Source organism: Cheilinus undulatus, linkage group 15, assembly GCF_018320785.1.
Source record: "Cheilinus undulatus linkage group 15, ASM1832078v1, whole genome shotgun sequence".
NCBI lineage: Eukaryota > Metazoa > Chordata > Actinopteri > Labriformes > Labridae > Cheilinus > Cheilinus undulatus.
The window spans coordinates 2383403-2399331 of record NC_054879.1 but is presented as its reverse complement, the minus strand read 5'-3'; the positions used below and the strand labels follow the sequence as shown (position 1 = coordinate 2399331).

General features: G+C 40.9%; 1 protein-coding gene across 1 annotated transcript; it reads left to right on the top strand.

Annotated features, from left to right (window-relative positions):
- Nucleotides 1–6752: 6752 nt before the first annotated feature.
- Nucleotides 6753–13449, top strand: LOC121522610 (UDP-glucuronosyltransferase-like). The gene is made up of 5 exons (XM_041807154.1): nucleotides 6753–7663; nucleotides 8615–8746; nucleotides 9032–9119; nucleotides 9277–9496; nucleotides 12928–13449. Exons 1-5 carry the CDS (start codon nucleotides 6803–6805, stop codon nucleotides 13208–13210), a joined length of 1584 nt encoding a protein of 527 aa, XP_041663088.1. The 5' UTR covers nucleotides 6753–6802; the 3' UTR covers nucleotides 13211–13449.
- Nucleotides 13450–15929: the final 2480 nt, after the last annotated feature.

The following is a 15929-nucleotide window of genomic DNA, read 5'->3' as shown; positions in this document are numbered from 1 at the left end:
TCACTGATATTATGAAATAAATATTAACTGTGTTTCTCTCCCATAAAGATAACTTCATGCTGTTGCCTAACAGGATGGTGTAACTGATTCATTTTGATTGTGATGTGCAAATATATCAGGGTTTTATCATTTCTGTCCTCAAAACCTTCATGAAACTATCAGCTAACAACGAGATCACCAGTGCTGGACCAGGTAGAAACCTTGGCCCTGGTATGTTTAGTTTAAACACGCTTCCTTTGTCCCCTCTGACTGATCGATAATTATTCCTCTGAACTAACACAAAGCTGAAGGCAAATAAAATGATGTTTTTACCAACTCTGGTGTCAGAGGTGAGCATGGTGGACTCAATATCCTTACTCAGAAGTAAAAAAAAACTCATAATGGAAAAAAAATGAAAAACAGAAAGATCATCCCACCCAGCAACAATCTGGGCCGGGGACACCAGTCCAGCTCACACTTACAGTCAGAGATGAACTGGTCAGAATAAATGTCATAAATGTCTTTATGAAACCGTGTAGAAAAACACAATGTCCATAGTTTTCATATGAAAATCTGTGCAGTGATGTTCTGAAACCTCATAAACACAGTGCAGTCTTTATGGTTTATGGCGCCACCATGTGGTGAAAAAGTCAAACTATTCCCAGCAGCTCTAAAACTTCACTAACAAAGATTCTCGTGGAATGTTCTCTTTTGTTTGACCTTGAAACAGTCAGAGGTCAGACATTTCTGTTAGTTAAAATTAACCACGGGTCATTCCAGAACAATACAGCCACCAAAGCATTTGCAAAATCTACTTTCTGTTATATTTTTAAAAATGACAGGTCTTAAACCATCGAATAATGTGTGTGGTCCAGCTCACAGACTGCTTGGTGCAGCGCTGTTACCTAAACTCAGTCACCTGTAGAACAGGTACTTGCAAATATTGTCAAATAAATCTTTCCTCATTACAGTAAGTCATATTAAAATTAAATACTCAAAAATATTCTAGGACTTGACTTTTCAAGATTTTAATGATCTTTGCAAATTTATCTTGGCCAACATTTGAAAATGTAAACACTTCTTTTTCCTTATTTCAGTGTGTATTTTAGATATTTGCTCAAATACATCATGTTCATTATTCAAACTCAGAAACAACAGTTTAAAGACCTTGTGGGAAATAAAATAATTAAAGATGACTTTGTTAAAAATGATGTGGTAACAGTGCTAAAACTAGAGTGACGGGGTTGCATGAATACTTTACCTTTGACCCCAGGTCATGGCATGTTTCTTTGTGATATAACAACAGAATAAAAGGCTTTGTTGTTTAAAATAAAAATATTTTAATCAAGGATATATTAACATTTATGTACAGTGCATAACAAGTTTATTAGACCACCTGTCATATCTGTCTCAGAGACCATCATGAAGTGCTTTAATGCGGACTCTTTCATTTTCAGTCAGCTCTCCACGTTTTACCATTTTGAACAGGAATGAGGAATTTCAAACTGAATTCACCCAAGTTTGAGCCGGCTCACTGGGCTTCTCTGAGAAGTCAGAAATGAATCAAGCATAACATTCAACCACTAAAACTCATTTTTTCTCTTCATGAATGACAGTAAATAACTATAATCTGACACATTAATCAAGAAATATTAATGTGCTTTACTATTTTTTCAGTTTTTTTGTAAATCAGTACATTTAAAAAATCATGGATAATAATGATATTTTAGCATTAAAAATATCATTTGGGTTAAAGAGCTTCTACATATTGGTGTATTAACCATTGCAGAAACATCAAACATGATTTTGGTAATTACCAATGCTGTTAATTTAGGGCAGCTGTTACTTTGGTTAGGGTTTGGGTGGTCTAATAAATTTGTTAAGCACTGTATATGATTTTAGGTACTTTTTTTTAAAAAAGTAGACCTGTTCATCTGCTTGTTGAGGAAAGTATTTAACCAGTCGATCACATGGCAGCAGCCACTGCATTTAGGCATGTAGAATATACTGGTTATAATGGTTGTAATGGTGAAGACAACATGTTGGAGTTCAAGCGGAGATTTAAATCCTGAAATATTTAAATAACTTTTCATGTATGTCAAACCCTCAATCATCTTGAAATGGTTTCCACTATTTTGTCTTAATGAAGAGCCGAAGGAGATGCAGCCCTGTTACTGCAGTTACAACCCTGTACTGAATTAAAGTAACAGGGAAAGAACTATTATTAATATGTTTGTGATTTAAAAACTGTCAAGCAATAATAAGAATAAGAGACTCAGGCCAAAAAAATGGAATTTAAAGAACATTTCAACTGTTATATTTGATAACATATATTTGTTATATTTGGGCGGCTGTGGCTCAGTAGGAGGAGTCACAATCAGATGGTTGTGGGTTCGATCCCCAGCTCCTGCAGTCACATGTCGATGTGTCCTGGGCAAGACTCCAATTTGCTCATGTGGCGTATGAATGAGATCCACTAATACTGATGGAAAATTCTCCATAGCAACCCTGCAAACAGTGGATGAATGGGTGGGTGTGACTGTGGTGTAAGGGCGCTTTGTGTAGTCAGATGACTAGAAAAGCTACAAGCTCGAGTCATTACCATTTCCCATGTAAGGTGGTCAATAGGCGGATGGAACAAAGTCATTGTTAGGGATGTTTGGGAGCAATTTGGTATTTAAAATTATATTTTTGAAACACTTTCACCACAACTACCTCTATATTTTGCCTTAGGGCACATGAAATTTTCACAAAAACTACATGCTGTGAGGTTTTTGGCACTGCTTATTTAAAATTTTATGGGTAGGATGTAAAATGACCTCAAGTTCTGGAGTGTATCACAAATACAGCTGAAATGTGCAAAAAGAACCTTCAAACATGTTCTCTGTATCTGACATAAGTTCTGTTAAATCATTGGTGGTGTAGATGCCTCCTCATCATTTAGAGTCTTCACAGCATCCAGAACTGCTGATGGCACAGGTCTCCATCCTGGTGCCATGCTCGCTGCTTTCTCTGCTCTGTTGAGAAGGATCAGATGTCACTGTTGTTGGTCTGTTGTTCTTACAGAGAGCCTGTCCTTGACTCACACAGGACACACTGTTGAAATGTTTAGTGTGTGTGATCTGACATGTAGACAGAAAGATTGTCTGTAAGAGTCAAACACATTTTTATGCTTTGGTCAAATGTGATGTATCGTTCTTTAGGCTTTAACATTTTTGGTTGAACAGTGGAGCTGATCTTCAGACATTCCAGAGGAAACCATGAGTGTGAATCTCAGGGTGGGCTTGAGGGAAAGGTCATAGGTGACAAAGGGTTCAATATTTTTGAAAGGTGTGTTTCTGTGTAGATTTGAAGAATGCTTTTGTTGAAATCGTTCACTCAGTCCAAATGCTGCACAGACAGGAGGCTCTGTCCCAAAATAACCACACAAGCATACTTACCTCATAGGAAATAGCCACTTGATATAATATTTAAACACAGTGTTGAATCAAAGTCACAAGTCCAGTTGACTTGCTGTGGGTGAGGTGAGGTTTATTAAAGAGGGGTATTATACTTTTTGCGATTTTTAAAACATAAATATAAAGTCACACTGTTGGGTGTCCATACTTCACGTATGCAAATTTTCAAACCGCAAGACAAACGTATGTGGCAGTAATCTTGGAATTAGAGTGTAAACTGATGAAAACGGTTCATTGGGAATCTCTCCGAGATCTTTCCGAGATGAGATTTCGATGGAGTGAACTGATGAGGTCATCACAATAGGATCTCCTGACTGGTTCGTCCGTGCTGCAGGCAAAGCAGAACAGGCCGCCCCCACAAGGGCCTTTAGCCATTTAACCAGCGTTTACATACAGATGCATAGAATGATATGTTAAACAGGAGGGGTCATCCAGAGGAAGGAAAAGGCAGCGACACCTGGGTATCGTACGTTATGGAGGGTGAGACGATATGATCAAAGAGGGTCACGGTAGGGGGGGTCAGCAGAGGAGGCTAGGTGTGACACTGGAAATTTGAGGGTCCCAAAAGATCTTTGATAAAGATTAGGTCAAAGGTGCCAGTAGGGAGGTAAAGGCTACCAGGCATAATAATATATAAATAAATATAATATATAACTAGATGCCTCCCCACGATACGATACTATAATGATACTTGGGTCACGATTCCATATTATTGCGATTTTACACATTTTGTAATACAGCGAGTATTGTGATACATATATTGTGATCTATTACATTTTTTCAACTGTTGCGCTGATTCAGCATTAGTCTTGCCCTCATGTTTGTCGTTTTTCCACTGTATTTTGTTTCCATGTAGCACTTCTTACAAACCTCATGTGTCTTGATCTCATCTGTGCCCTGCTTGCATTCCTAATGTCCTTCCTCTGGTGCTGCCATGTTTGTTGTACTTTCTCCTGCTCTGACTGTCACCGCCGCTGACCTCACTGGACAAACAGTTGTGCAAACTATTGATTTTATTTTTCCATTATCATAGACTTCAGTTCATATTAGCAATTAATTTGAAAAAAAATCAATACTTGGTGGATGAGACGATACGATATATTACCAGACAAAATATCGTCATACTACGCTGTAGAGATTTTTTTCCCACCCCAATACATACACACACACACACACACACCCCCACACACACACACCCACACACCCCCACACACACACACATATATATATACACATACAGTGCTTAACAAATGTATTAGACCACCTGTCATATCTGTCTCAGAGACCATCCAGCATCATGAAGTGCTTTAATGCGGACTCTTTCATTTTCAGTCAGCTCTCCACGTTTTACCATTTTGAACAGGAATGAGGAATTTCAAACTGAATTCACCCAAATGTGAGCCGGCTCACTGGGCTTCTCTGAGAAGTCAGAAATGAATCAAGCATAACATTCAACCACTAAAACTCATTTTTCTGTTCAGGAATGACAGTAAATAACTATAATCTGACATATTAATCAAGAAATAATAATGTGCTTTACTATTTTTTCAGTTTTTTGTGATTCAGTAAATTTAAAAAAATCATGGATAACTATAATAATAATTCTATTTTAGCATTAAAAATATCATTTGGGTTAAAGAGCTTCTACATATTGGTGTATTAACCATTGCAGAAACATCAAACATGATTTTGGTAATTACCAATGCTGTTAATTTAGGGCAGCTGTGGCAGAAACCTGACTTTGGATGGTGGTCTAATAAATTTGTTAAGCACTGTAGCACTGTATGTGTGTGCGTGGGTGTGTGTGTGTGTGTGTGTGTGTGTGCCTAAGATGGGTGAAGCTGAACCACAAAGCCTCCTCCTTTCTGACTGAAATGTTGCTCATGCCTTTGCTTGTCTACATCCAAGAATGAGAAAAAACTGGTAGTTATCTTCATCACATTTAATGTTTACATGCTGAGCTTATCTAATGTTGTTTTGACACAAACATTAGAACTTTTTATTAAACAGAAGCCTTCAGCATAAAGTTACCAGTCAAAAGAGAGGCACAGAGGCATGTCCACTCTTTATCAGAACTGTTTTTTTTCTTTTCACTGAGGCTCTTAGAGAGTGCCCTAAACTAAAGGCCTGTTTCCTGCATGAGATTTTCACCGGTCACATCATTAAATCCAGCAATGGATAACATGAAACCAGAGCCAAAACATCTGAAAAGCCCCCATGTGACATGGCTGAGATGTTTGATAGGTAGCATCTGTCAAAATATTAATAAACAAATAAATAAATAAATAAATAAAGGTCTGGCCCTACTAAACAACAGTTGTAGTTGATGGCCTCCAGTACTTGAGTCCAGACTTTAAAACTTAACTATGGACCTGCCAGTGAAAGCATCTCTTCGTGACTCGGTGGTTATTGCCCTCAGTGTATTAAAGTGTGTTTGTGACCCTGACATAATTCCATATCTAACGGTTTATGCTGTTGATGAAGAAGAGAAACTTGTATAATCATGGTGTTGTTGATCAATAAAGTGTAACTTGGATTTCTTTATCCCTATTTTTCATCATTTAACCAAAAGGGTTTATTTGGGGTCATCTGTCACTTATTTGTTTAATAACCACTGCCAACCCTGGCTCCCTCAGCTACAGCACGCTCTGACCAGTGATAAGATCCACCAATGACATCATGGCTCTGATACTATCATTTCCCAGGAGGGGGGCTTTGGTGTCCGATGACAGCGAGCTTTGCACGCCACCAGTTTCTTGTGTGTGTGTGTGTGCGTGTCTGCAGGTTCCAGGTGGTTGAGAAAAGAAACTAAACAAAGAAGACTTTGCACTAATAAGTAAGCTTTAAAAGTTGCCAGCACACAAACCTCAGTGACACACGAGTCATAGAACTACAGCAGTGACAGCAAATGAGGTGAAAGACCGTGATTTTCCTTTAGTCTGAAATGTGTTGCCTTTTTGTTGCTGTTTTATTTAACATGTCATGGATTAGTGTATTCAACTATTTATCTCCTACAGGAAATATACATCACTAAGGCTTAAGCTGCATAAAATAAAAGTGCAAATAAATCCAACAAAACAATTACAAATGTTATTAATATATTTGCAAATGAGAGTAAAACAGAAGAAAACAAGGTGCAGAATAAAACGTAAATGAGGCAAAGACTAAACTCTAGGTTTCCCCTCAATCACACTGGGAGGTTCCACTCTGTCTTCCGGCGTTACATAACGGCTAAAGAGCAAACAGAGGGACTTCCTACAGAATTTAAACACACAGTAACTCAGACATGCACACACATAAAGCTGCCTCTTTACAACAGCCACCATAAGCTCTACCAACAAGCCAGCTTGAAGAACAAGGAAGCAATGAGGAGCGGGGTGGGGTTTCCTACTCTGGGGCTGCTGGTGTGGCTGCTCTGCCTCAGTCTGGGGCACGTTCAGGGGGGGAAAGTGCTTGTTTTGCCTGTTGATGGAAGCCACTGGCTTAGCATGAAGATTCTGGTGAAAGAGCTCACTCAGAGGGGGCATGAAGTCTTGGTTCTGGTGCCTGACAGCAGCCTGCTGATCCACAGCTCAGAGAGCTTCAAGACTGAGGTTTACCCAGTGTCCTACACCCAAGCTGACCTGGACGGACGATTCAATGAGCTGAGAGATGGACTTTTTCTCAAGCCTCCACAAATCTCGGACATGTTTGTCAATGTGCAGCGCTTGGTAAACTTTACTACATTACAGGTGGAGGGATGTGAGAGTTTGCTTAACAACCAACCTTTGATGAGTCGGCTGAAGGTAGGGGGTTTTGATGCTGTGCTAACTGACCCTTTCCTGCCCTGCGGCTCCATCCTGTCTCATCTCCTGTCCATCCCAGCTGTTTATTTTCTCCGTGGTCTTCCATGCCAGCTGGATACAAAGGCTAACCAGTGCCCCTCTCCTCCCTCCTACGTTCCTGCGGCTTTCTCTGGCAATTCAGACATCATGACATTCCCACAAAGGGTCAAAAACATGGTGATGTTCTTTGTGGAGTCTTACATGTGCAAAGTTATTTATGGCCACTTTGATGACCTTGTCAGTACGCATTTAAAAGAGGGGATGACCTACAAGGAGCTCCTCAGTCATGGTGCTATCTGGCTTCTCAGATATGACTTTACATTTGAATGGCCCAAACCCATCATGCCAAACATGGCTTTCATTGGAGGAATTAACTGTGCAAAGAAGGCTCCTCTTCCAGCGGTGAGTGCTTGAAGAATGTAGACCAGAGTGAACATCTGTGATCACTCTGGACCAGTCACACATGCACGCTTTGTAGTCAGACTAAGAGCATGCTCACACACGCAACTTTTCTCATAAATACTTATTTGACACTTCCGTTCTAAATGACTGAAGGAGACAATCAGATATTTTTATCTAATGGTAAACCAAACTTGAATAATATTTTTACATGGCAGTTAGATTCATTCAGGCAAGATTCCAACACGTTTAAAACAAGTAACACTCCACTGATCATAGTTTTATTTTAACAACTGGTCTGCTAAGGAACCTATCATAGGAGCTTTTCACTCATTAGCATAGGGGATTTGTAACTTTTAAGACTGGCTATTTAAAATATAAAATGTAAACTTTAAAATAAAGAGGACCCTGTAGCTACCTCCCCACCGTGCTGGCATTTCTCCAAAACCAGAGGTAACAGTGAGGTAACAATGACCTGGCAGTAACAGTGTCTGTTTGGTCAGCTCCATTAACATGAGAATTGGGCAAGCTGCTGAGTCAGATTAGAGATGAGCACATCTTACTGAAGTACTTCTGTGTTTTTACCACACAGACAAAGCTTTGTTGCACAATAACCATCCTCTGAGCTACAGAGTAAATCAGCCTTGAGCAGAAGATGAAGATTTTAAAGAGTGGTTTGCCCTGATTGTTCATATGAACATGTTTTTGAGGGAGAGGTTCTGTGATCAGGACACTGGCTTCAAGAGCAGAAAGTTGTGGAAGTAAACAAAATAAAAAGGTTTCAGCTGATCATTTCTGAATCCAAAATGCTGATGGTGGTCTCAGCATATTTTTGTTGCTACAGTTTTCCACTAGAAGAGAGGAAGAGTGAATTAAGCGTATGTGACCACGTTTATCACGTTACTAGCTCAGGTTTTCATGTTCTTTCTGTGCCTTTCACAACCTTCCCTGCAGGAATTAAAGGAATTTGTTGAAGGCTCCGGAGATGATGGCTTCATCGTCTTCACCTTAGGCTCCATGGTGTCCAACATGCCTGAGGAGAAAGCTAAGCAGTTCTTCGAGGCCTTTCGACAGCTGCCTCAGAGGGTAACGATCAATAAATCACCTTACTCTGATTGACTCACACAGCCTATGATAGCCTAATGAGCCAACAAAGAGATGATTAATCCTGTCAGGCTTCCATTTGTTTCTTCTGTCAGAACACAGAGGTGAATGCAAACACAAGCTAGGCAAACACACTCAGCTAGAGCTAAAGCCCTTATCAGTTTTGATCATAGTACTTTGTTCCCTGCCCTACCTTGTATGCCAAACCTTTAATACATGAATAATTACAGATAAATGTTGAAAGACTGAAGCGGTTTCATGTTCCAGGTTTTGTGGAGATACACTGGAAACCTACCAAAGGACGTACCCAAGAATGTCAAACTAATGAAATGGCTGCCCCAGAACGACCTCCTCGGTAGGTTTTCAGACAGAAGTGTGAGGAGCACGCGTACACCATGTTACTCTAACCGATCAAATTCATATATTTAATCAAATTAATTTGAAAGAAATGGACCTTTCTTTGGCTTGTGGTATGATGGGTCTCTAATCGTGGCTGCTCCTGTACTCCTCAGCACATCCCAAAGCCAAAGTCTTCATCACACACGGAGGAACCCATGGGATCTACGAGAGCATCTGTAACGCCGTACCCATGTTGATGTTTCCACTGTTCGGTGACCAGAGTGACAATGTCCAAAACATGGTGGCACACGGGGTTGCAGAGAAACTTGGCATTTATGATGTGACTACTGAGAAACTATTGGCTGCACTGAATAAGATTATCCATGACAAAAGGTGAGACATGAGGATTTTACCTCAGAGAACATACGGTGTTGCCTTGAGCATCTTTGAAATGTTTTTCGGGCATTTTCCTCCAGTGGCATGCACAGACTTTTTCAAGGGCAGGGGCCCTGAAATAAAAAGGGCACATACAGCATGTTCTCGCCACTGAAGAGGGCACTAAGTTTTGCGTGTTTTGGGGGGCCCTTTAGACATGTTTATATGTTCTACAAACAGCACATTAAACAGAATAACTAGACAGACTACTCAAGTTAGTTTGTAGTTAGGATCAGCATCCACAAGAAACATGTAGATTCAACACTGGACTGTGAAGAACACAGAAATAAATAAATAAATCCCTAGGGGGTCTGGGGGTCCTCCCCCAGAACATTTTCAATGAAGTAGATGCCATTTCCTGTATTCTAGTGCTTTTTAACACCATATTAGCAGCAGATAATCCAAACTGCTTCTGTGAGATATAGTTCTGGATCAATATAGATCAAAAAAGGGCCCAACATAAAAGTCATTGCAACAGTAATGTTTCAGAGTATTTCTTGGTCCTAATGGTCTTCTACCCAAGAGGGCAGTTTATCATGTTTTAACCAGCCAAGGGGGCAGTTTAGTGTGTTTTGCCAACCAGGAGGGCACTTTAGCATGTGTTTTGGTGCCCAAAGAGGGCACTTCAGCGTGTGTTTTGACTCCTAAGAGGACACTTTAGCACACGTTTTGGCCCCCAAGAGGGCACTTTAGCGTATGTTTTGGCTCTCAAGGGTACTTAAGCAAACGTTTTGGCTCCCAAGAGGACACTTTAGCGTGCTTTAGCTCCAAAGAGGGCACTTTAGCGCACGTTTTAGCTCACAAGAGGACACTTTAGCACGCGTTTTAGCTCCAAAGAGGGCACTTTAGCACGTGTTTTAGCTCCCAAGAGGGCACTTTAGTGCACGTTTTAGCTCCCAAGAGGGCACTTTAGCACACAATTTAGCTCCCAAGAGGGCACTTTAGCATGTGTTTTGGTTCTCGAGGGCACTTTAACACACGTTTTCAACAATTGGGCCACGAGGGGGGCTGACTGCCCCCCTGCACACCACTGTTTTCCTCCCTGTTAGAGCCTGTTAGTCCAAAAAAAACAAATCCTGTTCCCAACCCTGAATATTTCAGTCTTCTTTATGTTTGTTGTAACTTTTCAACCTCATAAAGACCATAAGAACAGACAGAAACCACTTCAGAACAGCGTGCTGCATACATGTGCAGGTAGTTAACAAGAAAAGGAGAAAAATTTGGTCCCAACCAAAGAGCATTTTAAAGATTTAAGCAAGTGACATTAAGAAAACCTTTAGAAGAAATAATTTTTGTTTGAGCACTGAAGACAGCACTACAGATGCATCTGTCTGTGACCGACTGAGCCAGCGAGCGAGGCTACTTTCAGTCAGAGATGGGTTTGGTTGCCCTCAGTAATGGCTGCCTCCACTGCTAGAGATATCTCAGATATAGCTTTTGCATTTCATCCGTTTTACGAGACTTGGACCATGTTTCTGTAGGACATGACTAATAAAAACTACCCTAAAAGCTTTTCATGTTGGGAAAGATGGTTTCACTCTTCTGCTGGTCTGCTCCAGCATGAGTGTGTGATAGTTAAAGGGATACTTCAACATTTTGGCAAATTCGCCCATTGCCATAATTTCTATAGTCTTAGTAATAGGTTTGTTACCTTCAGTTGTTGGTGCAAGCTATTTTTAGATCGGCGCTGCTGAGTTCGGACCTGCTGTACCAACTCAATGTAAGCAAACGGTATTCCGGCTTTCCCTCATCAAACTCATCAAATACACAATCCAACAACTCCAAAACACTCTCGTGGACAAGTTGTGACCTGCACATTTACCACGCTATGAAATAATCATGGAACATTACGAGACGGAGATGTTTTGAGGCTAAATGCAAAGCCGGAACTACACTCCAGACATGGCTGCTGCACTGTGTCACTCCGCCCAGTGGTTTACTCAAGAAATAGTTACAAGTATTTGCTTCATGTGCCGTAATGTTACATAATTATACGTTATTATTTCATAGGTAACAAATCTATTACTAAGACTATAGGAATTATGGCAATGGGCGAATTTGCCAAATTGTTGAAGTATCCCTTTAAGGGGGAAAGGGTTTCTTGCTGTGTGAATTCTTGTATGCAAGGCCTGCTAGAGGAGTGGTTAGCTCGGACTTAGCCACAGCAGCACTTTTGTCAGAAATGCACAGCATTTCTTTATTAGAGTAAGCACTTAGAGCAATGCGGAAGCTTTCCAGGACAGAAAAGGATGTTGTCACTCTTCTGCCAGCCTGCTCCAGCATGAGTATGTGATATTCACGGGGAAAGGGCTGGTAGTTGCGAGTGAATGTATACAAGACCTCACCTGACACTGGAAAACCAATCATACACGGTGTTTGGGAAAGGGCAAAGGCTTTTAAAAAACCTTCTGAGAAAATCCACAAGAAATTAAAGGCTGTAGGAGCTGAATTTGTCTGTGGAAAATTAATTGTTCCCAGTGGATATCTACGTTATAACAAGACTGATATTGCAAAGCATTTTTTGTTTTAATATGAGCCATGAAATTTTTCTGCCACTGCTACGACGGTGATAACAGTCTGGCTGTCTGTGACATGACAAGCTAAATCAGACTAACTACGCCTTGGGTAAACTGCCATGGCTCGGATCAGAGTGCTGCGGCACTGGCACTTCGAACACGAGGGTGTGTATAGACCTGGAACACGAGGGTGTGTATAGACCTGGAACACGAGGGTGTGTATAGACCTGGAACACGAGGGTGTGTATAGACCTGGAACACGAGGGTGTGTATAGACCTGGAACACGAGGGTGTGTATAGACCTGGAACACGAGGGTGTGTGTAGACCTGGAGCACGAGGGTGTGTATAGACCTGGAACATGAGGGTGTGTGTAGACCTGGAACACGAGGGTGTGTATAGACCTGGAACATGAGGGTGTGTATAGACCTGGAAAATGAGGGTGTGTGTAGACCTGGAGCACGAGGGTGTGTATAGACCTGGAACATGAGGGTGTGTGTAGACCTGGAGCACGAGGGTGTGTATAGACCTGGAACATGAGGGTGTGTGTAGACCTGGAGCACGAGGGTGTGCTTTATTGACTTGATCTTTTTTATTCATTACATGTTGCCATTCAGATATTCCTGGTTCTCCTGCAGAACTTCTGTGTGCTTTACATGAACATCGTAGTAATTGAATTGTTGTATTTGATTGCTTGCAGGTTTTTATCATCAGTAGTCAGGTCAGCCTGAAACCTGTCACATGCATGTTTTTCTTATGCATGTGCACTCACAAACAGGGAACCACCAAATGATCGACTGCTCCATAGAGTTCTCCTTTAATACAGCTTAAAATGCTTTGATGCATCTTTTAATACCAATATTCTCTCTCCCCAGTTACAAAGAGAACATGGTGAAGATGTCTGGGATCCACCTGGACCGTCCTGTCCAGCCACTGGAGCTGGCTGTTTACTGGACTGAATTTGTCATGAGACATAAGGGAGCCTCACACCTCAGGGTTGCTGCTCATGATTTAAACTGGATCCAGTACCACTGCTTGGATGTTATTGGGTTTTTAGTTTTGATTGTTTTGACTGTGCTCTGGCTGACTCTAAAGGCCTTCTTGTTCTGCTCTCGTAAGTGTTGCAGAAAAGAAAGTGCAAAGAGGAAGAAAGAGTAATGTTTGACACTCCTCAGATCTTTAAACTCTGTTTTTGAAATGAATGAAGTTTGAGAAACAGTGACTTTTAGAAAAAAAACTATTTTTTTACAGAGTGGTTTGAATGTTCCTGTGCACTGTGCTTGTGTATTTGAAACCACAGCTGGTGCCTTAACCCCTTTGTCTTAAACACACATGCCTCAGAATAACAAAAGCCATCCTCTGCAAACTTCGACCAAATAAAAGAAGTTTTGGCTTGGATTTATTTCCTGTGTTTTTTTTAACACATTTATTTATTATTTATTGTTTACCAAAGTTGTTTGCTTGAGATTTTGATGTCTGATTTTTCTACCATAAAGCCTCTTTTTACTGTTCATGTTGTTTGTAATCACCATATCGGCTTTGCTGCATTTACAGCTTTTATTGTTTCTATAAGATGGATCACTTAATTATCAAATGACTTAAAATGCTCTTGTTTAACCACAGTTGGTTGTTTGGGGCTTTCCTGTCTAAATCCAGTCTTTTTTTCAACATTATCAGGATGAGGAATTCTGATCCATGTCTGTGTCAGCTGGAATTTTCCCATCACCTCTTTACTGAAGGTGTGATGATCAACAGGACAGTGACAGCACAGCTGCTGTTCATTCTCCCCTTACTGCTTATCACTCATTCAAAGAAAGTTTACACAAAGCATTACAGATACTTGCATACCTGAAAATGATATCAGGGAAATCATTTAGGGATTGAATAAGCGAGTACTGTGGCAGAGGTGGAGGAGGAAAAGCCTAGATGTTTAGATGGAGCTACCAAGCAGAAGTTATTGGAAACAAATGCAAAAATGAGGAAAAAAAAGGTCCTTTTTGGTTGTGAATTACAAATGATTTTACACTCACCTAAATCATGGACAGTTGCCATGGCAACGCATGTTACTACTGACCTTTACCAGATAAATCACTCTGAAGTCTTGGAGAGTGGAGTTTTGGCTTCATGTGTCAACTACCTGAAGGTGCATCAAAAACCCTGTTTTTTTGCTTTTAGAATTTCTAATTAAGGCCATTTTTCAAACGTGAGGTGAACCAGGGGCAATTTTAGAATCAGAACTTTAGGGGTTCTCAGCTTGTTATGACCCTGGGTCATAATGTTTCTTTTTTACTGCACATGTGCAGCTCTGTGTGTCCTCCCCTGCACTGTTGAGTGTGTGAGTAGCCCAATCCCAATGTCCACACTCACACACTCACTGACTTTGAGGCGCGCTCCCGTTAAGTCAGTGAGGGCTTAGGGCTGTCCCACTGTCAAATCATAAAGTGCATGAGGGATCTCTTGCTGACGTTTTGAGCCCTTCATGCACCCTTCCAGCAAGTGGGCATCTCTGCAGACTTAGCATGAGGGAATTACCCATAGTTCATTGCATTGTGACGTATGACAGGGATTCTCAGGGGACGCCCGCTGGTAAACACTACAAAAGTGAAGTGAAAAGAGCGGAATTGTAAACAAAAAACATGGAGGTGCAAAAACAGGGTGGACATTTCACAAAAGAAGTATTTTTCCTGTAAGTATAATAAATGAAACAGCCTTCATCCTCTGAGAAAACAGGTATATAGGTGAGGCATGCTTGTTTTTATCTTTGTTTTAAGCTCTGCAAGATGCCGACTGTCAACTAAAAACAAAGGGCTGTCCCATTCCTGATTGAATCACTTCAAGCCCTTGCAGCCTCACTCACTCACTCAACCACTTTCCAGGTGTAGTCAGTTAAGTCAATGAGGGCTCAGGGAGGAGATTCAGCCAGTGTGTCTCTGTGTGGGTGTCTAAGTAATTAGATGGTGATGCAGGTGGCTGTAGCTGGTTGGATCATTGAAGAGGAAGGTGTTGCTGCTGATTGGATCTGACCACTCCCCCAGCCTTTAAATGTCAGCTGCAGTCTGCCTTCCCCTTCACCAGCCACTTCCAAAGAACCCAGCAGCTCTGTGATCTGAAACTCTAGTTTTTGTGACTTTGTGTGGCGTGAGTATATGGACTTAGAAATTAGCTTTAGTACCTTGGTGTTTAGATTGTGATTGTTAGATTTGTTAAGATTTGTGTCAAACTTTAAGCTCTTGGCAGCAGGGAGTAACCACTTTGTTAATTTGTTTGTTACTTTTATTAATTCAATTAAACTGTTGCTTAACTTTGCTTAATTTGTACCTGGCTTCCTGGGGAGTGGGATGAGTGGGGTCACACGTTGTGTTATGTCCAGGTTCCCCTGGACTGGGTCGTAACACAGCTCCTACAGATAAAGTCAAATTCAGACATCTTTACAAATGTTCAGAACACTCAGAAGAACACGAGTATCACAGAACCACAAGTCACACTTTCCTTCATCTCATTTAGAATTAAAAATAAAATTAAGTGACGCAAGTTTTGTCCCACAAAACATTCAAATTTTAATGCAGTGGTTCCCAACCATACTCATATCTATGAAATAATAACGTATAATTATGTAACATTACGACACATGACGCAAATACTCGGAACTATTTCTTGAGTGAAGCACTGGGCGGAGTGACACAGTGCTGCAGCCATGTCTGGAGTGTAGTTCCGGCTTTGCATTTACCTTTAAAACATCTCCGTCTCGTAACGTTCCATGATTATTTCATTGCGTGGTGAATGTACAGGTCACAACTTGTCCACGAGAGCGTTTTGGAGTTGTTGGATTTCTTCTTCCCTGTTTCCTGGATCTGCCCATGGTTTTGGTTTCTCTTGC

Excerpts from the sequence above, each read along its gene's own strand:
- LOC121522610 (XM_041807154.1), top strand. The coding sequence starts at position 6,803 with ATGAGGAGCGGGGTGGGGTTTCCTACTCTGGGGCTGCTGGTGTGGCTG. Across the intron at positions 8,747-9,031 it reads TTCGACAGCTGCCTCAGAGG|GTTTTGTGGAGATACACTGG; the intron begins GTAACGATCAAT and ends TTCATGTTCCAG. Across the intron at positions 9,120-9,276 it reads GCCCCAGAACGACCTCCTCG|CACATCCCAAAGCCAAAGTC; the intron begins GTAGGTTTTCAG and ends TGTACTCCTCAG.